This window comes from Dicentrarchus labrax, unplaced genomic scaffold (assembly GCF_905237075.1).
Source record: "Dicentrarchus labrax unplaced genomic scaffold, dlabrax2021, whole genome shotgun sequence".
Lineage (NCBI taxonomy): Eukaryota > Metazoa > Chordata > Actinopteri > Moronidae > Dicentrarchus > Dicentrarchus labrax.
In genome coordinates, this window is record NW_026136712.1 from 9275144 (window position 1) to 9298357 (window position 23214).

Here is a 23214-nt window from a genome sequence, read left to right on the forward strand (position 1 = left end):
TGCCATCACATAAAATAACTTTATTTTATAATTAAACATCACATGGACACACATCTTTCTTTCCATAATCACAATATTCACCAGCATTAATTTGATAAACAACTGATCCAGTGCATCACAGCTCTCTCTTACTATGGATTCACGTATCAGTGAAATAGTCACAGATACTGCTTTGTTCTTACTCTCCCAGCTAGTTTTCAGTGTCAAAGTGGTCTTTAATTGTTCCTTAAAAGGTCTTAATTTAAATGTTTTAACCCCAAAACCGCCCTGTTGGTGTAGGTGCACATGAAAAGGGAGAGCCGTGTCATGAAATGCACCCTTGGGGGAATTTATGACCATGAAAGAAACAAAAGGGAAAAAAGGTATGGCCTCCTCTGTCAGGAATTTCAGGCCTGCAGCGATTCAAGTTCTGAACCTCCATAAAGAGCTTACTTCCCTCTCTTGACAAGACAGCATCTTCCATTAATGGCTTGTTCCTTAAATCGAAACCATCTGAGCCTTGTTTGCTTACAAGGTGGCTGCGCTTCATCATGAAGTGTTCTGCGGCACACAGAGCAGTTATGAGCCTTTCATCCTCTGTTACCTGTCCTTTTTTATTTCTGTGGCAGTCTGAGGTTTCGCTGTGGATTTGACAAAGTCCTTTGTGATCACCTCGTCCTCGCCCAGCCTCCGGACACACCGCTGGACCACCCGGAGGACCTTCTGTAACCTGCGGTCCAGCGCTAAGAGGTGGGGCTCCGTGAGGATCGGCTGTAAAGGGTCTCCCTCCAGGGACTCCCTCATCACGTCACTGAGCCTGTACTCCGGTCGGGCCAGGAGCTGGAGCCGCAACAGAGTGGAGCGCTTTATCCTGAGGAAAGAGAGAAGAACTTCATTTATCCACCCCCAAATTCTTTGCTTCTTCAAAAATGACACTAACACAAACTACACTGTGTAACATTACACTTACATGCAGCACTGAGACAGTGGAGCCAGAATGGACATTTCATCTTGAGAGTGCTTCCCAAACCTGAGCACAAGATGTGAAACAGAAATTAAACCACAAAGCATCATTCGAGAATAATAATATTTTAATGTTTGTCGTGTTTTTGTCTCACCCTCTGGCATTGTCCAAGTGAAGAAGGAATCCTTCGTCCCCAAATTTGGTGAAAATCTCATAGTGGTGCCTGTCCATGTTGCCTGTAACACATGGCCGAACACTTTAAAGAAATGTGTAGAAAGGTTGTTTCTGACAGTAAAAGTTCTGGCTTATGTGCGTAGGAGATGATAGAAGGAGGTAGTGGTATAAAATACTTATGAGGAAGTCGAAGATGGACATGTCTATGATGTTGAGGAGCCTGTTGCCTGAGTTATAGGGATACAGCTGCTTTATGGTGTCACAGAAGAAGGGATTCACTTCCCACCTTTAAAAACAAGACACACAGACACAAATGAATTCACTGAAAGGTTCTGATTCAGGATATGTTTACTACATTTGGATGTCATTTGTTTTTGAGGGCTTTGTACTGACTTTAATCAATAGTGACAGCTGAAGAGTGACAGAAAAGGGGAAGAGAGAAAGAGGAGGACACGCAGCAGAGCCACAGGTCGGAGTCGAACCCATGGCCACTGCAGCAAGGACTCAGCCTTGGCTCTACACAGCTCTACCAGGTGAACATCCCATTTAGATGTTATTTTTGACCAGACTCTCCTTACAAAAACCTCTCTGGCAATATTTGTTTAAAAGGTGTTTAAGTATATTATTATTGTCATGTAAATTTAGATTTCGAGACTTTATAATAATATGCTTCTATACTGCATTTTATGCTGTTCCACTGAGGTGGATTTCACACACATTAACACACTCAGCAGATTTATGGCACAAACCAGAAAGTCTGGTGCAAATTAACTTAAATTACAAAAACAGTGGATGGTGTAGCAAACAAAGAAAGAAAAAAACACTCTTCCATCTCTTTTATCCTTAATTGCAAAAGCCTTTGACCAAAGAGATAAACATACAATTTGATTCAGCATTGACAGGATTTATGGGAAAATCTGGTCTTGTATTTTATTTTGAAAACACTAGAATCAGACTGGAGGCCACCAACAGTCTCAGCCGCAGTCGGGTTAGAGACAGTAAAAGACACAACAGTAAGCGAGTCCTGACAGTATTATAATGACACAATCTTCCCACTGAGCCACACAACAGTATTCTAAGCATTTGTTCTATGAAATAAAATGTTATTCCTCTTGTCGTGTACAGAGGTTGAGGTCTTACTCTTCTCGTCCGGTGAAGGTGTAGGAGCGTATCCAGGGGTTGGGGATGGAGATGCGGGGGGCGATGCTGAGGCCGGGCAGGTAGGCAGACAGGGAGCCCTCCAGCAGGTCGGGGCTCCCGCACACCGCGTACTCCGTCTTGCACACATACAGGCACTTGGCAAAGAAACACGTGTTGTTCGCTGTTGGGAAGCAGAGCAAAATGGTGGAATATGAAATGAGTTTCCTGCTCACATACAATTACATGCTTTTTGATCAGCTCTGCCTTTCCTGCCAGCTCTATGTTCTGTCATCCAGTCCATTCCAGCCAGAAAAAGATCAAACCAGAACCAAAATAACACACAGATAGGCTTAGCTTTGTACTGATATGTGTTGTTTGCAAAGATATAGGGACATACTGTAGGAATTACAGTGTTACTAAGAGTCAGATGTTGGCCACGTAATGGTGTCATTAAACGGGTCAGGGTAATGCTGTTTCACCCTTGCCAGGAATAAAAACACCTTACATTTATAATTGTTTGGCATAAAAATTGAAATGGCACAAAACATCCACTAGTAGCAGCTTCATTAGACACACAGTGGAAGTTCAAAACTTCTAAAAAAAAAAAAAACAATCTATAAACCTAAACAAGCAACATAAGCTACAGGACACCAGAAGCGACATTTTAGGAACCTATTTGCTTTCTTGCTGAGAATCAAATGAGCACTCTTTCGTCTGCCTGTTAGATATGAAGCTAATGGTTACAGCCAGTGGACGGTTCGCCCAGTTTAAACTCTAAACAGGAAACAGGTGAAACGGCTATCCTGGCTCCGTCTGAAGGTTCAGCACCTCTAAAGCTTACTGATGAACATATTATATTGTCTGAACTGTTCCTTTTAAAAGAGGCCTTCTGGTTCTTCACCTGGCGAGGTGAAGAAGACCGCTCGTAGGTCTTCGTTGTGGGTGACTTGGAGGACTTCTCCTGTGATGTTCACCAGCCTGCCAGCCACCGGCGGGACCCTCCGGAAGTCCAGGACCCTGACAAACAGGTGGACGAGATTCAGAAGAAAACCCTTTTAGATGGAATTCATCTCAAGTTCTTGTGTAAGGAAAAGTTTACAGTTCACACAGTTCATGCTTACATAAATTCAATGTAAATGTAACGTGATCCCTGTCTGAGGATGATCTTTATCTCCTTTCACATAAACGCACGGTTCACTTTTTACTGACTCCTATCAATGAATGCACCCTATTGTCAGTCGCAGTCACGCTGTATAATCTAGCTGGCTGCATTCATATACGCTACCAAGGGCTTATCCCTTCCCCGAGGACCATATTTCAGTCATGTCTCACAAACAGTAATCAAACAACAATCAGTGTGTGAAGCTGAATGGCTGTTTCTCAAATCGTCGGCATTCCCCAACTGCTGATTGCTAGCGATCGTGATAAGAGCTTTTGGCAGCCAAACACAAACATAACAGAGAGAGAGAGACAACACACTGCCACAGATTAAAAACACACCACCAGAAATTAAAAAACCAGAGAGCAGACACATAATCTGTCTGTCTGTGTTATTGGTTTGTTGTAGGAACTGTTAATGGTTATCGCATTTCAAAGGCGATAGATACTGAAAATATGAGCAGATATACAGTATAATAACAACCGTGTGGAATTATAGTGATAGAGTTGTTGACGTGGCGCTGTGGTTGTTCTCTGTTTCGTGTGGTGAAGTGATGACTGATCATTGTGTGTGGCTTCTTAATGATACTGTCTAGCTCCGATGACTGCGCTTCAGAGTTGATCACCTCAGTTAATGTGTTATTACACAAGGATGTGTGTGTGTGTGTGTGTGTGTGTGTGTGCGTTCTCGTGTTTGTCCATAGTCTGTGGTTTATGCTGATCAGCCAGTTTGGAAATCCTGGGCTGGGCACACATGTTGCAATCTTTGTGTGGGCTTGGTGGTTTATTTGTTGGCAGCAGCAGACATAGTTTTAATGTATATCTATGTGTTGGAGACCATTTATGAGTTTTGGATCTCACTGCATTTTGTTTCTGTTCATCAGTGGCGTACTACTACAGTGCTACCTCCCTGCTTCTTTAATATTACGATATCATTTCATCATTCCTCCTCTAAGAGACAATCAATTCAAATGCATTTTGTAATGTCAGTGATTTTTACCATATACATTAGCACACAATAGCGTGATGATCACAATGACAATGCTAACATTACGATGCACAGCAGGTATGTTTACCATGTTCACCGTCTTAGTTTAGCATATTAGTATACTAACATTTGCTAATTATCACAGAGTACAGCTGAGTATGTCATTAGTTTGGTAGATATTTGGTTAGATTTAACCTAATTAACTTAAAGTTTAAGCTTGACTTGATGGTGGCATCCTGAGGGGAACGTGAATGTTTGAACCAAATTTGATGGCAATCCATTCGATTTTGTTGTTGTTGAGATATTTCACTCAAAACCACAAATGTTAATCTCATTATGGCGCTGGAGGAAAAGTCGGCAGCAATCTCTGGGGACCATGAATGTCTGTACAAGAGTTTATGACAATCCATCCAATAGTTATTGAGGTATGTCAGTCTGGACCAAAGTGGACCGACAGGAAGACATTGCCATTCCAAGAGAACTAATCACCAGCTCTAATAAGTTACACTGCTGTTGGGAAACATTAATAATAACCATTGGTAACACATTTTTACTCACTTTTATACTTGCTGTTTATAGTTTTTACATTTGAATCCCTGAGTGTGACTTTAAATTAAAGGGCCCAAAGACAAACATTTGTAGCACTTCAGTATACACCAGAACCATAACTGGGAGCAATAAAATGACAGCTGTGCAACAAAAGCTAAAATTACTCCCAAGCACCACTGCCGCATAAATACTGAGAGACCACTTAAAGCGTGTGGCCGAGATGATACTAACACAGGAAAAACAAATAAGTGATAAAGAGCGTTATGAGTGAAGAGGGGGCTGCACCTGTCCAGGTGAAAGGCAGCAATCTCTGCATTGTGTCTCTGGAAATCTACAAAGTAGAAGAAGTCTTCTGGAGTCTCCTCGTCCCTCTGCTGCCTGACACACACACACACACACACACACACACACACACACACACACACACACACACACACACACACGAACAAGACGTACACACAGTGATCAAGCTGTCAGTTATAGTAGTCTGTAGTATATAATCAACACGACAAATACTATCATTTTAACAGATACTAGATGATTTAGGCTGACATGAATTAACACAGGACACGACGTGAGATAATGTACTGTAATAAATAGTATATGAAGATTTTATGGACACCAGCTTTATCTTTTTTAAACTGGATTGCAGAACCACAGTGCTGTGCTTCTCCTATTGGGCACTGACATAAAGTCCAGTCATGCTGTTTGATATAGGTCAGGGACTTATCAAACATGGATTCAGTCCTCACCTCATTGGTTTGAACATGGCTTTAGCAAAGTTCTGCATCTTCAGAGCCAGTTTCAGGTGATGTCCACTGGGCTTCACAACTACAGAGGAGAGATGGAAAAAGAAAGAAACATTGGATGGTCGGTGATATCAGGTACACGCTGGTGGATTCAGTCAACTTCAAACCACACATTTCCTTTATATTATGTAGAAACCGGTTCACTTTGTGTTAGCTTGAGTTTGAAGTAAACAGTGATCATCAGGTAACTGAGTCAGTGTTTGGGTTTTCATCTTAATGCCCCAGAGGCTAGTTCGAACTGGAATAGTTTCTAGATGTAGCCTGTTCCCTGTGATAAAGTAATTGGGGGTTGGTCACACAGCTTGCGCTCAGCTCTCTCAGCAGACTTGTGTTCCTCTCTCTGTCTGGCTGTATATTATGTCACAGCAGTAAGCCAGACTAACCACACACATGCCTCCCCCCTGCTGCGCTCTGTGAAACTCCAAGGTTATTAATAGTTAACAATCACATAAAGGTTTACAATCGCTACTTTTTTTTTTTTCTGGAAATGAATGAAAAGAGGACCAAAACTGGCACAAACAGCCCTCGTGGCTGATGAACGCTGTCGCTGTTTGGTTGCTGAAATAATGAGAAAGCCCTTTGAGGTTAAATTTAAACCTGCGGGACGGATTGTTTTGTTGCATTTCTTCTTGGCAGAGAATGATGTTTGCGTGGTCAGTCACTTCACTGCGCTGGTGAGGCACACACAGGACAGAAAGTGAGAGAGAGCAGCATACATTGTTCACAGTTAAATAAAAAAACATTCCTTTAACAAGCAAATGTGTAAGACTGAGAATACTAAAACATTGGAGCTCTTTTTGCCATCCAAACTACCTTCAATGTTCATATTACTACATGAAAAAATATATTACAGCCTTTACACATGCATTTGTATCCATTATTTGAAAGCCTTATTACTTATACTTGCATCACTACTACCTCCACCATATCTGGCAAGGCTTTTGTTACAATAACATCTATTAAAAGGAGCTTTCTCAATTATCCAGCTTTGGCGTGCATGCCGCTCAGAGGTATAGTAGAATGACAGCGTAGGTGGAGGCTGGTGTGTAGGTTGAAGCGGTGGAAAAGTTGGCTTCCCTCAGAGCATGCAGACATCAAACATTTAATTAAGAGCTCTGCCTTTGAACGTTTTTTTTTGCCCCAGAGCAAGTGTCTTATACAGACCGACAAATCTGAATTTCGGTGCCAAATTAAAACAAAATCCTCACTATCACAAAGGCAGCAGTGTGTTTGTCTCTGACGGTACTGCCGAGCACAGTGGAAAAGAGGGGAACAAAAGGAGAGAAACAAAGGGGCTAGTCAGAGATCGAACAATTGTGATGTTACACGCTGTACACAAAATATAGACCTACACAACGTAAGATAAAGAACATCCCAACAGATATAGAAGCCTCATTTACCTTGGGTACAATCGCACGCTCCTTTTAGGGCCTTCTCATCTTGAGTGTAATCTGTAAGAGATAAAGGTTTGTTAGCTCGTAATTTAGCACACAGTAATCGCATTAAAGGGGTTCCATGTAGCATTAATACAACATTAATAACTCACCACTACAAGGATTTACACACAGTGAGAATATTAGCATCTCTAACAGCCTCTACAATCCAGCACTATGCCCCAAGTCAGACAACTGCTAACTTCTACTTTATGGCACAAAGGGACATTGCTGTAAGGCACAAAACAGGAAGAGGATGTTCTCAAAATTTCAAATGGTTAAAAGCTAGAGAAAAAAAAATGTAGCATACATTTTCAAGCGATTACAATTAATTTGACACTGACAGACAGACGTTTTAAACCCCGTCCATCACCTGCGCTGACGACCGACATGCTTTGCATCTCCTTGAGGAGCTGCGGGATAGCAGGGTCATCACGGGAGTACAGAGTATAGCGGCTTATTCCCAGGTGGAACTTCACCCAGCTGGCGTCTGGGTCAAAGGTCACTTCGTGTTCAGTCACGGTGATGTTGGACGCAGCCGCTGCCTCGCTGTAGAGTTTCATGTGTCTGAGGAGTGAGAGGCCGAGCAAAGGTTAACTGTAGGTAGTAGCTGCGGCATGCGAAGGTTGCAAATGCCATGTTACATAAACAACAACAAGGAAGCGGACTGAAAGACCAGGGCTCTGGCTGCGGTCTTGCTCAACCTAGATTGCCAACTGCTTGGGAATCACTTCTAACAACGTTTTGTAAAGGCAGTATTTTATGTTGGAAACACCACAGATCTGGAGTGTACTTGGTGCCAAAAATCTGTGGCAAAGTGCATTCAACAGGTTTTCTTCGCAGCAGGTCTTACAAGAATGTGTTTAAAATGCAAGGGGATATGAGAAAGAACATGGGGATCCAGGTATTCTTTGAATTCATTATGCAGACTCTTTTATCATTTGTTGTATCTGCCAATCTCCCCCTGTAGCCCAGTTTTGTTGTTTTTTAAAGTAGTTGTAACAAGATTTTGAATTTCCACAACCTCCTCTGCTCTCTGCTACCCTTAAAGCCTGAGCAAGAATAATCTCAGACCAAAGCAAATAGGTCTGTGGTGAGAGGGGGCACCACTTCACCAGAGCTGACCGCACTGAGTGGGATGGTCATCTCCCAACCTAAACAGACTCCATCACAGACTGGATAAAGCGCAGAGATAATAGAGAGAAGGGCTATAAATACGAGTTTGTACGTCGGCCATCCCACCGAGCCATCAGTCACCCCAGCGAGCTGAAGTGACAGATCAGGGTAATCAGGACAACAGACGAGTGCAGACCACAGACCACAGAGTGTAGAGTCACACAAGAGATAGCAAAGAGGAAGTGGAGAATGTCTCTCTGGTAATTTCTTGCAACATTTGCCAGGAAGGACACACACACACACACACACACACACACACACACACACACATCCCCACAAATACAGGCTGACCTGGAAATTAAATTTAAGCATGCAAATAAACAAGGAGAACTCTTTGGTGCGTCTGTTGCATTGTTGAGATGCTGTTGCAAGATTTTGCAAGTCTTAAACAAGCCCTTTGTCTATCCATTGTTTTTGTTGTTGTTTTTTTTTACAAGGCAGCGATAGAGGAGAGAGGAGATCCATTGCTCATATTTCTTCTTATTTTCCACCGTAAGAGCCCAAACTCTGTATCTCTCAGAGGGAGTGCACTGTGTCGGGATAGACAGACAGACAGCCTCACAAGCCAAGACAGCTACGGCTTCCACAGATTAAGATGGGCTTTGGTAGCTTTAAATCCTTGTTTACATTAAAGAGAAGCGTGCCAGGAGCGAGCTCTCAGGATGACATGTTTGTGAGGGTTTTTCTGCCACCAGCCCACTCGACTTTCAGACTTTTATGACGCACAGAATTGTCTACACATCCTGACGTGTGTCTGTGGGTGTACATCTGTTATCATGAACAAATGCACAAGTGTGTTTGTGCGCGTGGACGTGTGTTTTGGCTGCGTCTGCTGCGGTTTCAGCCATAATGTCAGTGACCCTGCCCCTTGACCACAGTCGAGCCCTAACACGGGCTTTCAGCCAAAATGAACTTCTTTCACAATAACGTTGAGTAACACCAGCAAAAGTCACATTTGGTTACTTGTCAGCCATTGCAAAATCAACTGCGCCGTGGACAAAATAATCAAATGTGATCTTTAAAATCTGGAAAAATGACACCAGAAACTGACCTTTCCCAGCGTGACACCTTCCTCCTGTAATACTCCATCAGCTGCTCCGCATGCAGCAGCCTCTCCTCCGGCCCCAGCGGCGGAGTCTGGATGTTGTACAGAGGGTGAGCAAACAGCCTCCCTAGCTTCGAGCCCCCATCCGCGGGTTCGGACGTGGTGCCATCCAGGGGTGGCAGAGAAGTCCAGTTGGAGAGCCGGGGGGTGGCAAGACCCCCGTGCCTGGGAAGGGTGAGGTTGTTGGGACCACATGAGCAAAAGTGTCCCAGTCCTTGCCCCAAGCTCCTCAGCTTTGGTAGGAGGATAAAGTAGAGGTCAGCGGAGAAGATGGCTGTGAGGGTCGCGGCTAAGAAGAGACGGTCCCTCCTCATATTTGAAACAGAGAGAGGAAAATGATGAAGAAAGTCCTGACTATGTGCCGCTCCGGAGACTGCGAGGCATCACTTGTCGGCTGCTTCCAGTCTCTCACACAGTCAGCCAGGCAGAGGCGAGAGGTAAGCAGTCAGAGGTTGGTCCTAGTCTCTCTCTCTCTCTCTCTCTTTCTCTTCTCTATCTCTGTGTTTCAGTCTGTTCCTTCCAGCCTTACTTCTCCTCCTCCTCCTCCTCCTCCTCCTCCTCTTCCTCCTCCTCCTCCTCCTCCTCCTCCTCCTTCCTTGGCAGCAGCTGAAGAAAGAGCCGAGCTGAGAGCGAGCATGTGTTTGCAACAGTCACTGACAGTTTGGCTGCTTCCAGGGACCTGCTGCTCTGAGGACGAGAGCGCGAGAGAGTGTGTGTTTGAGAAAGAGATAGAGAGCGAGAGAGAGAGAGAGAGAGAGGGTGTGTGTGTACACTGTGGGTGTGTATGTGCAAGTAAGTACACAATTATCAACTGACTGTTTAGTAGATTGAGAGTGAGCGCAATGAGGGTGCAGAAAACACTCTCTTAAAGCAGAAGGTATAAGATTGGCAGGAAGACTGTGACTGTGTATGTGTAGATTTACAGGTGTGTGTGTGTGTGTGTGCGAGTGGTGTGTGACTTGCCTTGACATCCCTTTTTTCACAAGAAGGCGTGGAGACAAGATTCAATTCCCTCAGTCATCTTCTAGTCTCCTCCTTGTTCCACCTCATTAAGAAAAGTCCACTTTCACTCCTCCTTCATCTCACCAAACCTCCTCTCCTTCTCCCATCCCACGCTTCATGTCATCCCTGCTTCAAACTTTCGTCCTCTTTGCTCCTTTGTCACCTCGTTTTCTACCTCTGCTCTTTCCCTTTCCTTTCTCTCTTTCTCTGCTTTTTTCTCGCCACAGACCTCAAGTCTGTTTCGCTCCGGGCAAAAAATTCCCAGCTGCACTTTCCTTCCTGCTGCAGTTCCCACACATGAATCCCTCACTTTCTCCCTGTCACGCTGATCTATGGAGAGACGCACGTTCAGAGAAGGCAGTGCTGGAAAAAAATACAAGTTCTTGCACAACTTCAAATGAGGAAACACGCAGGGAAAAAATAACACCTCCCCTTGTTCACAGGCCACCTTTTTCTTTTCTCTCTTATTCCCGTGAAAACAGAGTATGAATTACGATCGCAGCTTGTTGCCCATTTCGGCTCTGAAAGCCCTAAGCAGCTTTATACTGAAGCAATGAAGATCTCAGAGGGCATTTCCCAGCCTGCATCTGCGCTGTTGTTACTGTGGTATTTTGGAACATCTGTCGTGTGTTTGGGTGTGTGTTTGTGTATATGTGTGTGGAAGTTAATGTCTGAGAGTTGTTGTCTCCAGGGTGTTTTATCCTCTCTGAAGAGAAAACAGGCTGAGAGAAGTCTTTGCTGATGTTGGAAATTAGTGAAAGGAAGCTTTAACCTGCCATTTAGCCAGATTGTAGCTGAGCCTCTGTTTTGCCTCCACACACACACACACACACACACACACACACACACACACACACACACACACACACACACACACACACACACACACACACACACAAACAGGCTAAGTGGGTGACTGCCTCCTGTAAGGTCTTTCTGAGGACCACAGCTACAAAAACAAAACAAGACGCTTTTGTTGTTGTTTTGACCCAAATGCATGCTGTAAAAAATATCTGCTCTTAGACAAGCGGGAGCCACATTTTTCACATCTGAATGAGCTTTCCATTTTAAGTATCTGTCACTTGTACATGGTCTCTTGAAAATGTATTTTCAAACAGATTTTTAAGGCGAAATATCCCACAACTAAAAAAAGGTCCCACCGTAGCCCCTCAGGGACAACAGACTGAGAAATGCATGAATATGTGATTTAGTTTTTATTCCACTGCACAAAAAAGGTAAATATGTGTGCCTTTGGTTGAAAATGGTATCACTTAATATCAAACCATCTGTGCTCATCAGTACACAGATAATATTTCTGACAACACAACACATTTGGTGGATCTCAGTAATGCTGTGTTGACTTACAGATGCCCGAGGGAGCAAAAGTGCAGAGTAGATGACTTGCCCTGTTTGTCCCAGCTGTGTCTGTTTGTATTTATCCCTGAGACACAAACTCGAGAAAGGGCTCTGCTCTCTCTTCCTCCCCCGCTAAAACATCCAGACCGGTGCTTAAAATAACCTGTTTTTTTTTAAGGATGAGCGGGCAACATCGAATATGGAACGAAAACAAGCAAAAAATGGGGGATTGAGTCTTGCGTCACCTATTTGTACAATTCAGCAGACCTGCGATGATAAGTACAGGGTGGGTTGCGTTGAGATGAATGGGTGAGATGGCTCAGATGTCTGTCTGACTGACGCTGAATGACCTAGAAGTCTCAAATATCAGGGCATTACACAATGCTGATAAAAGAACCTCAACAATCAGGGTAATATGAAGCTGCTCACAAATACAAGGGGAACATGCTGAAATTGATTTTAAAAGGTCCAGTGTATAACATTCAGGAGAATCTACAGGCGGAAATGGAATATGCATAACTATGTTTTTATTAGTGTATAATCAACTGAAAATCATCTTTTTGTTACCTTAGAATTACCCTTTTTTATTTACGGACGCCGTGGGTCACCTTCCATGGACTCCGTCATGTTAAACTGCGCATAGAATGGGGAGGGTGAAGCAAGGGAGTTGCAATCTGCTACTACACCACTAGATGACACTAAATCCTACACACTGGACCTTTAAAGCAGTAGTTCAGCATTTTGGGAAATACCCTTAGCATGGCATAAAGACTGTAAACAAAGGGGGAAACAGCTAGCCTGGCACTGTCCGAAGGTAACAAAAACTTCACGGTGACGACGAGACCCTCAGAAGTGTCTTGCCAATAAATACTTAAGTCTGGCACACAACCCCCCCATAAAACAACCAACTGTCATTTTTAGATTTTTTGTACGGATTAAACAAACAACATATAACATGTTACTAAGCTTTAGAGGTCGATTTTATTAGTGTTGGACAGCACCTGGGTAACTGCCTCCCAATGTTTCCCGTCTATGTGCTAATCACAGACATGAGAGTGGTATTTCATGGCCAGAAAGCAAATAACCACATTTCTCTCCAAATCTTTAAGTTTTGAGGGTTTTTTTTGCACAAATTCTTTCTTTTTGAACAGCTGCGTAATGTGCTGGACTATTTCTAGGGTGGGGGGGAGTAACTTCCATTAGTTGCCTGGCAACCTCGCAGTGACAACAAGACACCAGTAAGTGACTTCCTGCACAGCACAGCATAACCTACTGTAACCACAATGTGTCAGTTTTAAATTTCAGTATTTGTAAGGATTAAACAAACAAGATATAATGTTTTAATTGTGATTGAAGAGGTGCTGATAGGCAGATCTTGTTTTACCTTTGGATAGGTCCAGGCTAGCATTTTTCCTTCATTTCCCTCCTTTATGCTAAGCTAAGATAACCGGCTGCTGGCTGTGTCTCGAATTTTGTGTAAAAACAAGTATTATTCTTCTCATCTAACTCTGAGTGTATTTCCCAAAATGTCAAAACTATTCCTTTAAACAACAGATAAATAAGAGATGGAGCAATCAAGAAACGTGAGCAGAGTTTGGAATGAATGAAAAAGAATAAGATAGAAGAATAAAATAGTGCGCTGAAAGTACATTCAGTGCAGGAAAGTGAAAACAGAAAGAACAAAGTCATCCAGGAGAGTTAGTTCAGTGCAGTGTATATAACAGGCTGTTTTGAAGGGGAACTACTGCCAGCAATGGATGGATGGATATTTACACAGACAAATTCAATTTAAAGTTTCAATATGACTTCAAATATATCTGACTTTGTTTATATCTGACTAGACAGATAGGAAGCTCACTTTTTCTTCCAGATGTTGTGAGCTGAGCCTTTTGCTGCCAGTCAAACTCTGATACCGCACCCAGGGGATTGTGGGTAAATCCTCAGTGGAGGAGGCATCTCCTGGAAAAGGAATATGAGTATAAAAGAAGAAAATTACCAACAGGCATTTTAGCTTCAGGTTCAGAAAACAATTTTCATAAATATGGAGCAGAGTTTACAGAGCAGCATCATCAAGGCATTTCTGACATTCTTCCTTCAACTAACATCTAAAGCAGCGAGATGAATCGATGGAAAACTTTTTAACTTCCTTTCTGACCTCTCAGCGGTCACTCTACATGTCTTGGCAGCTACAGGAAAAGCCTCTTCTCTATCTAGGCCACAAATGCACAGTGTGGCACCACACCGCAGAATATAAAGGGATGAGGTCACAGTTGGGAGAAGGAGACGGAGTGAGTATGAAGAAGCTTAACAGAGGGAGAGATCGAGTTAAAGATTTAGAGCAGACAAAACAAGAAAAGAAGGAAAGACATGCATGCAAACACTTAAATGAAATCAGGTTTTTCCCATCAGATGTATCAAAAATAGAGCAGTATTCCTCTCTTCCTTCTTTTATCCCTCTTTCATTATCCCTTCCCATCAATCACGTTTTTTTGGACAACTTCAGGCAGACCATGGAGCGCTACAGCCACAGCGTTGGGACTAAAGGAAGTGGAACTGTGCCCTCACATTCCTCCAGAATTGATCGAGCCTTTTATAGTTGCGTGTGCTGACCACTACTTTTCTTCTGGCCATTACTGGATGTCCACAAACCTACACTACCACCGACGACAAACTACTGAGTATTTACATAATACATAGAAGATAAAATTGCACTGCCCAGAACTAGTTAGACCATAGCAGCAAGGCAAAATGACAGTTGTAAGTGGAAATCTGATTAAATTAAGTTTATTGATCGAATGGAAATTCGATTTAATTTCGTCATTGCAGTATAGAGCAGAGGGTTTTGAAACTTAAAGCCAGACTATGTAACCTTTGCTGGACAGCAGCCACTAAAATGAAAATGCTTTATTGTACAACAATAGCTGTCATTACAATACAGCAGACCCGTGATTACAGGGTGGGTTGTGTGGAGATAAATGGGTGAGATGGCTCTGTCTAGATGTCTGTACGGATGACCCAGAAGTCTTAAATATCACGAAATGTCAGGGTAATGTGAAGCTGCTGTTTTACTTGGCTCTGTCCGAAGGTAACAAATCCACTTATCAGCACCTCTGGTTTGCCTAGCAACATCACAGTGAAGATGAGACTGTGTCTTGCCAAGTTATGCTGTAGTCTGCCCTGTAACAGCCACAAATGGTCATTTTTACACTTTTTGTACAGACATAATGTGTTAATTACTGAACTTTAGATTGTCTAGTAGGTGGACTACTTTAGTTCTGGACAGAGCCTCGCTAGCTGTTTTCCAATGTTTTTAGTCTTTGTACTGAGCTGAGCGGCTGCACCTTCATATTTAGAACAGACATGAGAGTGGTATCAATCTACTCATCTTCAACTGCCGGTAAGGAAGCAAATCCGCGTATTTCCCAAAATGTCAAACTATTTCTCTACGTTTGATTAGTTTATCTGCAGTTTGCTATACTGCTATAAATCAACTGAACAGAACATGAAGCTAAGGATTCATCGAGCCAGCAGGAGGAGGAGAGAAAGGAAAGGATCCAGTAATCACTACAAAATGTGCCTGCAGGACCAGAGTCTGATGAGGCGAAAGCAGCCAATCAACAGTGATTGCTGTGGCGGATGTCATCAAACAGACGTCTCCTCTCGTGACACGAAGCTACCGTCTGGCAAAAGTCCTCTCACAGATACTGACACACACATAGATGCACAGACGATGATTGGATGGATGGATGTGTGTGCATGGAGGGAAGGAAAGAAGACAAGTGAGACGAGAATGACTGTGTGTGTATGAGTGGGTTAACCATCCACAGGGTTTACACTCATCAGCTGCTGATTGTGTTTACCATGGTCATTCTCTGTTGGGCTGGTGGGTGAAGCTAAAGTGGATGACAGGGGACAACACTAGTTAATGTGTGTGTACATAACTGTCTGCCTGGGTGTGGTTGCTGAGAAAGCACAGCTAATCGCTTATTTTGGCAAGTTCTGAGGAGCGGGGCAGACAGTGAAAGGAAAGTGTAGAAAATGTCTTGCAGATATACACACACACACAAACACACACTGACACACACATACACACACAAAAATTCTTTTTTGTAATCTGGCTTGCGTCTCTGGAGCAGAACATTGCCCAAATGTTCCCGAACTGAGCTCCAGACTTCAGGGGAGGAGAATGTGAAGAATGCTCTGGCTCTTCTCTTCATAACGTGGTGATATTGGCCATGATTTAATCAGAGTATCAGGTTTAATTAGCTTGGAAGGCCATCCTGACCTGTACGTATAACCCCTTTTCATGAGTATCTGCAGCAGCAGCTACACACACACACACCCATACACATGTCTAGAAGGACTCTGACAAAAGTGGTAATTACCGGGAGGGACATTCCCAGTGCAGATCCAAATGTGACTGGAGATGGCTTGGTTCAGGGAGAGGCCGTGTGGGTGTGTGTGGGTGTGTGTGTGTGTGTGTGAGTGTGAGTGTAGCACCTTAAAACACCTGTTTACACTGAATGGTTACCTTCAGAACAGCATTTTTCCTGTGAAGTTTGACCCCCAGGTACTTGACTTTTGACCTTGCTGAGTCCCATTTCGTCGCTTTCATTCCCCTCCTCCTTGTCTTCTGTCAGATTCTTCCGTGTCTTCCTGCGAATATGAGGAAAGACATATCGCTCTTTGCTGAAGGGAATTCTTGTGCAAACACAAAGCTGTTTACTTTAGATTAGACAGGTTTCCCAATTTTGTTCATGTCACTGAACTAGACAGGACTTAGACTGTTGATCTCTGCTGGGTGATATTTTGTCAGAGAGTCCAATATCTGTGTGAGTGTTTTGTTGTTAAATTTGATTTAAACCAGAAGTGTAGCTGTTCTCCATTTCTGTGGTGTAGTTGGCCTGCACTTGAGTACTCCATGTGCTCCTTCTGTGTGTGTGTGTGTGTGTGTGTGCGTGTGTGCGTGTGTGTGCGTGTGCAGGATTTCAGGACTGCTCTATTTAGTAAATTAAAAGGGACTGATTATAATTTCAACATATGCAAGATCTCAACTTCATGAATGTACAAGTTAATAGGAGCCAACAGAGCAATTTTACACTGATTAGCTGTTTAAAAGAGATCTAAATGGTTTGAGACATTTGTGGTAAAATAACAACAGCTTTTATGTTGAAATTTGGGATGTTTACACATGTTTATGCATGATTAAGACATGCAATAGTGTACAGTGTTTACTGCCTGGCTAAAAACCGGGCAATGCAAACAAGACCAAGAGCTTACAGCCATGCTAATGGGCCTGTGAGGCTGTACTTAGGCACAGTGCTTTGAGCTGAATGCTGCACTAACATGCTAACATGCTCATAATGACAACACTAACATGCTGATGTTAAGCAGGTATAATGTTCACCATGCTCAGTATCTTAGTTTAGTGTGTTAGCTTTACATTAGCTAATTAACACCAAACACAGTGCAGCTGAGGTTGATGGGAATGTTATTAGTTTAGCAGGTTTAGTCATAAACCGAAATATTCAACAAATGGAAATTCTGACCTGATGATTGGCTAGATATAAAGTTAAGGGACCAACAAAGTCTGTACCAAATTTCATGGCCATCCAGCCAACAGTTGTGGAGATATTTCATTCTGGACCGGTCAGGTCAGCCAGCTGACATTGCTATCTGTAGAGCCACACCGCTAGCACGGCTCTGAATTATACAACACTTGTATATGTGTGAGAGCCACAGCAGAAACATTAAAATGTTGTCTAGCACTCTTTGGGGAGTTAACCAATCAGAAGCCACAGAGGCAGTGACACACACATATGCACTAAATCACTATAACCAATCATTTAAGTTTCAATACAATCCTCCATGCAGTACGTCTTAATTAAGAGACCACAAGCCGCCATCTGCAGCATGTCTTGACAAGAGTTAAACTGCAATGTTAAATATATGGCTACATATACCTGTATGCAGACGTGTATTTATGTATCTAAGCATGTGCTGGCTCTTTCACTTTACTTCATCCTCTTAAATTAGGAGTGTTCTTTCCTTTTACCCATGTGACAGAAATACAGTCAAGCGCACAGCAAGGGGCCTGGGCCAAGCCAGAGTTTATGACCTTTAACCAAACTGAAGTTCCTATTAAAGACTCAAACGTCTGTGGAAACAACGAGGGAAGTTTCTTTTGGAGGAAGCTCTCACCCATGACGTACAGAACATTCTCTATATTAGATCTGGCAATAGAACATTCAGGCCTCACTGTTGACATCGTTAATATTTGTTTGGACACGTCCCGTAGACTCTACTATGTGTTGGCACAACAATGATGTAATCACAAAAAGGCTGTTTACACACGTCATCTTCAAAATTTGGCGTGTATAATCCAATATGCTTTACAGGCAGCATGTGTGCAGGCATTTTTAGCATTTATGGCCTCCAGTGCACCAACAATGGGAGAGTGAGCACACTACAGAGTGACACAGAGTTGATTTGTTAACCCTTAGTGGGTTTGGCAGATTTATTGATTTTGGTATTTTTTATATTTTAATACACTGCCTTCTCAACTCCCACTAAACTCTATGACTGTTCTTCATTTTCCCTACTGTTTGCCCATATTCTCTAGTGCAACAGAGACGAGCTCACCTCTGGTACGTAGCTGGCTCAGTGATATTCCACATCACTTCCTGCCCAAAAGAACCCACATGATCTCCGTCCACAGTCCATAGTCCAGCAGATCCGTCAGCTGAGGCTGTGAGGACGAACAATCTGTCAGCCACTTCGAGGACTTCCACGCTCACTAACGCTCTCTCATGAGCCTTCCAACACTGCAGCAGAGGAGGCCGCTCACAAACGGGCTGTGTAGAAAGAGAACACCTCAGGTATATATGGGTATATACAGTATTTATTCACACCAGCTCTCGATATACATATAAGTATATATGTCTTCTCACCTCGTGTTGGATGTCCAGTGCAAAGTGACAGATGTCCCAGATCTGAAGCCAGCCTGTTGTGTCTCCAGAGACCAGGATGGTGTTTTTAGGCTGGTCTGAGCTCAGGCTCAACACACGCTCACCTGGCTGCTCTGGAGCATAGAATTGGCCTGGAATAAGGAGGAAAGAACTGAACTGCACCCATGCAGTTTTCAAAACAAAAAGAGATGGATTTTCATTTTTGTCTTCTATGGGTCTACAGGAACTGTTTCACTCACTAAGTTGTATGCAATCAAATCTATTTACAGTCACATTCTGCGCCAATTTCAATGCAGTCTTGACTTAAATGACAAATGTACTTCTGAGACAAATTGCTACCCTTTAATGCTTTCTGTTATGTCACACATCTCCCTATTATGTCACACTCAAATTCCTCTTTGCTAGAAAAATGCATATACAGACCTATAGTGTATATATACACACACACACACACACACACACAAAAGTGCACTCTGGCTTTCTCATACACATATGCAGTGGGCATGGTGCATGAATCCCACACCACTAAACACAGATGGGATCTGGAAAGAGACATAGTTTTGGGCTACCAGGAATGGTACAGGCGGGAGGCCAAGTCGACAGTTCAGCCTAACTGTCACTGCTCTGGCTGTTTGTAAATCCATCTTACAGGAGGATCATTAAAACTGACGGCTGCTTGTCAACTGTTTGTACAGTTTGTTGCTTCCAATTCCCTCATACTGTGAGTTCTATTTTAAATTCATGTCTTTTAACTTCTGCATGCAGTTCTTCTGAATAAGCCTCCATCCTTCCTCTCTCTGTCCCACTCACCATAAATGTGGGTCTGTCCGGTGATGCTCCAAAAGCAGAGACAGCCGACCTGCGATGACACTAGGACACCTCTGTTTCTCAGCTTTCTGATGCTAGCTCGGTGCTGCAGAAACAAGAGGCTGTCCACAGGGGGCACCACTCTGCACACAAGCAGAATTAGAAAAGTAAATAGGGAAATAACAATAAATACCACACACTAAGGATGCAGTATTATTATATATTGCATTATTATATCGCTAATACTGTTGAATGTGTCAGTGGCATTTCACTGTATCTGGTCGAGGAGGAGGTATTTTTTACACAGTTAGGTAGTTTCTGGAGAGTCTCCAGAGAAATCTGGAGGGTTGTGAGATGATAAAAAGAAAGAAGGTAATAAAGAAAAAATATGTTCTGCTATTCATTGTTTGGCATTTTCTCTGATCTTTGCTCTTTTATGGGGAATACTTATTTATATATTATACTAATTATTTACTTCTTGGAAGTGACAGAGGGCTGCAAATATACACTGCTTTTTTTGGTAAGGAGCCCAAAAAGATTAGAAACTACTAATTTACACTTTAACAACGCATGTATTTCCTAAGCGTATTAAATGTTTTTTACTGCTGTAAAAAGTACAATTTCTGAATATACATTTTTTATATTTAATGTCAAAACATGTGAGTAAGATACGTCAAGTGTCCTCCCATCTGTTCAGTGGGTTTTATGATTTGTGAGAAATGAAATGAAGAGACAATCTTTGTTATACTAAATAAGTTTATATTGCGCAGTATCATAACAGCAGTGCCTAACCTGGCTAGCTTCCTCACCCTCTCTGTGTCGGCCCGTGCAGGTGGAGCACTGGTCCCTGTGTCTCCAGCCTCCAGATGATGACCTCTCCATCATGGCTCGCTGTGGCAACAACCCCCAGGGCAGAGCACTGACACACAGCCAGGATGTCTGATTTGTGGACACTGCTGGACTTCCACGACATGTCTGCTCTCACATACAAATCCTATGGGTACAGTATGTACAGAGATGTAAATATTAAACCACATCAAAGCTTTTTATTCTGGTATTGTAAAAACATTTGTATTCAGTATTCAGATTGAAAAACACCAGTTTTAGTAATTTTGTGCTATCATGTTGTCTTCAGTTGTGCATGAGCTTGTAGGTTGAAATTGTAAAAAACTCTCTGCACATCACTTCCCACTGTGTGACAGTTAACAAATAGTCTGAAATAACATGTAATTATTTGTGTTGCCTTGTGGAAAACAGCTCTATTTCCTTCTCTGGTTTACTGATTGTGTTTACACCTCTGGGCTACAGTGTTGTGGTCAGCTCTTTAAAATGCTGGAACCTCAGCATGGTGGACGTCAGAGGAATACTGGTGCAGATGTCTTGCCTGGCACAGACTGTCTTTGATCTCACCAGGTGCAGTGTGTAAATGTGATTTACGTCAGTCGCTGATATCATTTACTCCTGAAAAACAGTTTTTTTTGCTTCAAAATATTTTCTCAAAAGCCTGGCTCTGCTGACACAGGGGGCTTTACAATTAGAATCATTACGAGTGGGGAAAAACAGGATAGAGAATTTGCTGGAGAAGCATGAATACTGAATGTTACTACTGTAGTCTTCAGGGGATGAATCTGACCACAGAGCAGATGGTAGTTAAAGGTTGAGAGGTAAAATGTAACACAAGAATTTGAGGTGTGAAAATATGCACGTCTGCACACCCAGACTTTGGTCTCACATTGCAGTTCATAGTGGTGTTTATACTGGCACTGGCTATACTTCATCTTTATTTCTTGAGAGCTGAGTGTCAGTGTGTATACATGTGTAGGTGGATGTGTTGGAGCTTTTTTATGCTCTGTAACAGTCTAGACATCTTTTACTAGCAATAAAAAGACATAAGAGGTCTGATTTAAAGATGTCACAGATTTAACTGCATATTTATTGGATTTCATTAAATAAGTTTTATGCCACTAATGCAGGAAATATCTTCTGAGGTGAAAATCCTTCTTAAGCTCAAACTGTTGTCATAATTCTTAAGAAAAATGCAGTGTTTTAAGTCTGCACCAGATTAGTCACTATGGTGAAAGCTGTTTGTGTGGGGACTCATCATCCAGCATTCAACATCTGGGGAAGAACTTGTGGACGAGCCAAAGCGAGAAGGCTAAGACTTCTTGAAGTGTTCATCTTGACATATTTCAGCTTTTTGGTCATTAGTTAATGTGTGTACTGCACTTCCCAGAATCACCTGTCAATCAAAAGCATTTATAATGTATTTTTAAGTGGGCGGCGCTTCTGTCTGCTCCATCAAGTAATGATATGTGTTGATGCTCACACTAACAACATATTTATTCCTCTATTCTATTCTTCTATTATTATTACATTATATTTATAATTACATTTTGTTTGTGGTGTCTTCTATGTCCGTATCACACTGAATGTTCTCCACACTACTTTTAAAAGTCATACGTAAGGTACCCTGGGATGTTTTTGACCGCTAGTAGCACTATGGAGCGATTTTTTTTTAAGAGTGGGTCCCCATGATACACTGTCCTCCTGATGGTTTCATGCTATTCCGATGAGAGACAGAGGCAGAGTGGCTTAATACCCCCCGAGCATCTTGTTTTTGTGGACCTCCAGAGGTTTAATTTCTCACTTTGTTGCAGTGATCCAAACACACCAGATGTGAAAAAGTCTTCACAGTAAAACATGTCTTTTCAGCCTGGTGTGACATTGCTCTCTGTGAAACGGCTGTGGATTATCAATTAAAAGCACCTTTAATTTTACCTTGGCAGCTGCAATGTCGTACTGAGCGATCCGCTGGCTCCAACCCACGGCCAGCAGCTGGTTGTCATGGAGACAGGTCAACCCGGTGACTTCAGAGTTGGTGACAGGCTCCAGCTTGTGCAAGTTTAGGCCGTTAAGTAAGTTCCACACCTGCTCGGGGGGAGGTCTTCTCATTAACAAACTCTTTTTAACTCTCTCATACATAGGATAAAAAATGTGTTCATGAATTGCATTAAATTTCACAGTATTCTTGTACAAATTGAACCTTTATAGTGCCATTGCGAGCCCCAGTGATCAGTCTTCTGTGGGAGGAGTCTAGGGCCATGCAGGTGAGTTCTTCTTCTCCATGTGCATTCAAGATCTGAAGCCGCCTCCTCCCTGACTCTATGTCCCACAGAGACACAGATGAGTCTGCGTGTCCAGTCACCACCTGTCTCAGAGCAGAGTTGTACAGAGCGCAGGAAAGGGCAGGACCACTTCCAATATTTGGTTCAGGTTCCCTCCCTTCATCCGTCAGCAATCCGCCCCCTCCTCTTCTTGTTTCAGCCAGACTGAGCAGCGCCAGGTAATCTTTGCATCCCACCACTAGGTGAGACGGCTCAGAAAGAGGAGGGCTCACCAACAGGAGGGGGAAGTTGCCGTGTTCTGGGATTCGACCCGGCTGCTGGCAGGGGAACTGCAGGCAGACGGTTTTCAGACAGTGATGGCTGGAAATGTCCCAAACCCTCAGCTCCTGACCCAGGAAAAAACATCACTTTATTAATTAAAAAATTAACAAGCTCTGTTCCCAAATCCCAAATATTATAAAAATGTATATGATTAACAATA

General features: G+C 42.8%; 2 protein-coding genes and 1 long non-coding RNA gene across 3 annotated transcripts in view; 1 reads left to right on the forward strand and 2 right to left on the reverse strand.

Annotated features, from left to right (window-relative positions):
• fam20a (FAM20A golgi associated secretory pathway pseudokinase) lies at positions 1-10031 on the reverse strand. Its single transcript, XM_051418819.1, has 11 exons — positions 9422-10031; positions 7568-7761; positions 7162-7212; positions 5705-5783; positions 5238-5330; positions 3159-3274; positions 2258-2438; positions 1294-1403; positions 1098-1179; positions 950-1009; positions 1-850 (listed from the first exon to the last, which is right to left on the reverse strand). The coding sequence occupies exons 1-11, from the start codon at positions 9787-9789 to the stop codon at positions 580-582; spliced, it is 1605 nt and encodes a 534-aa protein (XP_051274779.1). The 5' UTR covers positions 9790-10031; the 3' UTR covers positions 1-579.
• Positions 9767-21999, forward strand: LOC127373917 (uncharacterized). Its single transcript, XR_007886949.1, has 3 exons — positions 9767-9912; positions 18456-18711; positions 20441-21999. It is a non-coding gene; the product is annotated as an uncharacterized LOC127373917 (long non-coding RNA).
• LOC127373911 (WD repeat-containing protein on Y chromosome) overlaps positions 10172-23214 on the reverse strand; it is a 20087-nt gene continuing 7044 nt past the window's right edge. Inside the window, exons 11-19 of the mRNA XM_051418818.1 lie at positions 22652-23119; positions 22387-22536; positions 20418-20602; positions 19612-19751; positions 18784-18932; positions 18476-18687; positions 16365-16489; positions 13692-13792; positions 10172-12466 (exon numbers count right to left, since the gene is read on the reverse strand). Coding sequence (XP_051274778.1) covers positions 12422-12466; positions 13692-13792; positions 16365-16489; positions 18476-18687; positions 18784-18932; positions 19612-19751; positions 20418-20602; positions 22387-22536; positions 22652-23119 — 1575 coding nt within the window. The 3' untranslated portion in view covers positions 10172-12421. The remainder of the gene's footprint in view (positions 12467-13691; positions 13793-16364; positions 16490-18475; positions 18688-18783; positions 18933-19611; positions 19752-20417; positions 20603-22386; positions 22537-22651; positions 23120-23214) is intronic.

Excerpts from the sequence above, each read along its gene's own strand:
- fam20a (XM_051418819.1), bottom strand. The coding sequence starts at position 9,789 with ATGAGGAGGGACCGTCTCTTCTTAGCCGCGACCCTCACAGCCATCTTC. Across the intron at positions 3,275-5,237 it reads GCTGCCTTTCACCTGGACAG|GGTCCTGGACTTCCGGAGGG; the intron begins GTGCAGCCCCCT and ends CCTGTTTGTCAG. Across the intron at positions 2,439-3,158 it reads GGTCTTCTTCACCTCGCCAG|CGAACAACACGTGTTTCTTT; the intron begins GTGAAGAACCAG and ends GCTTCCCAACAG.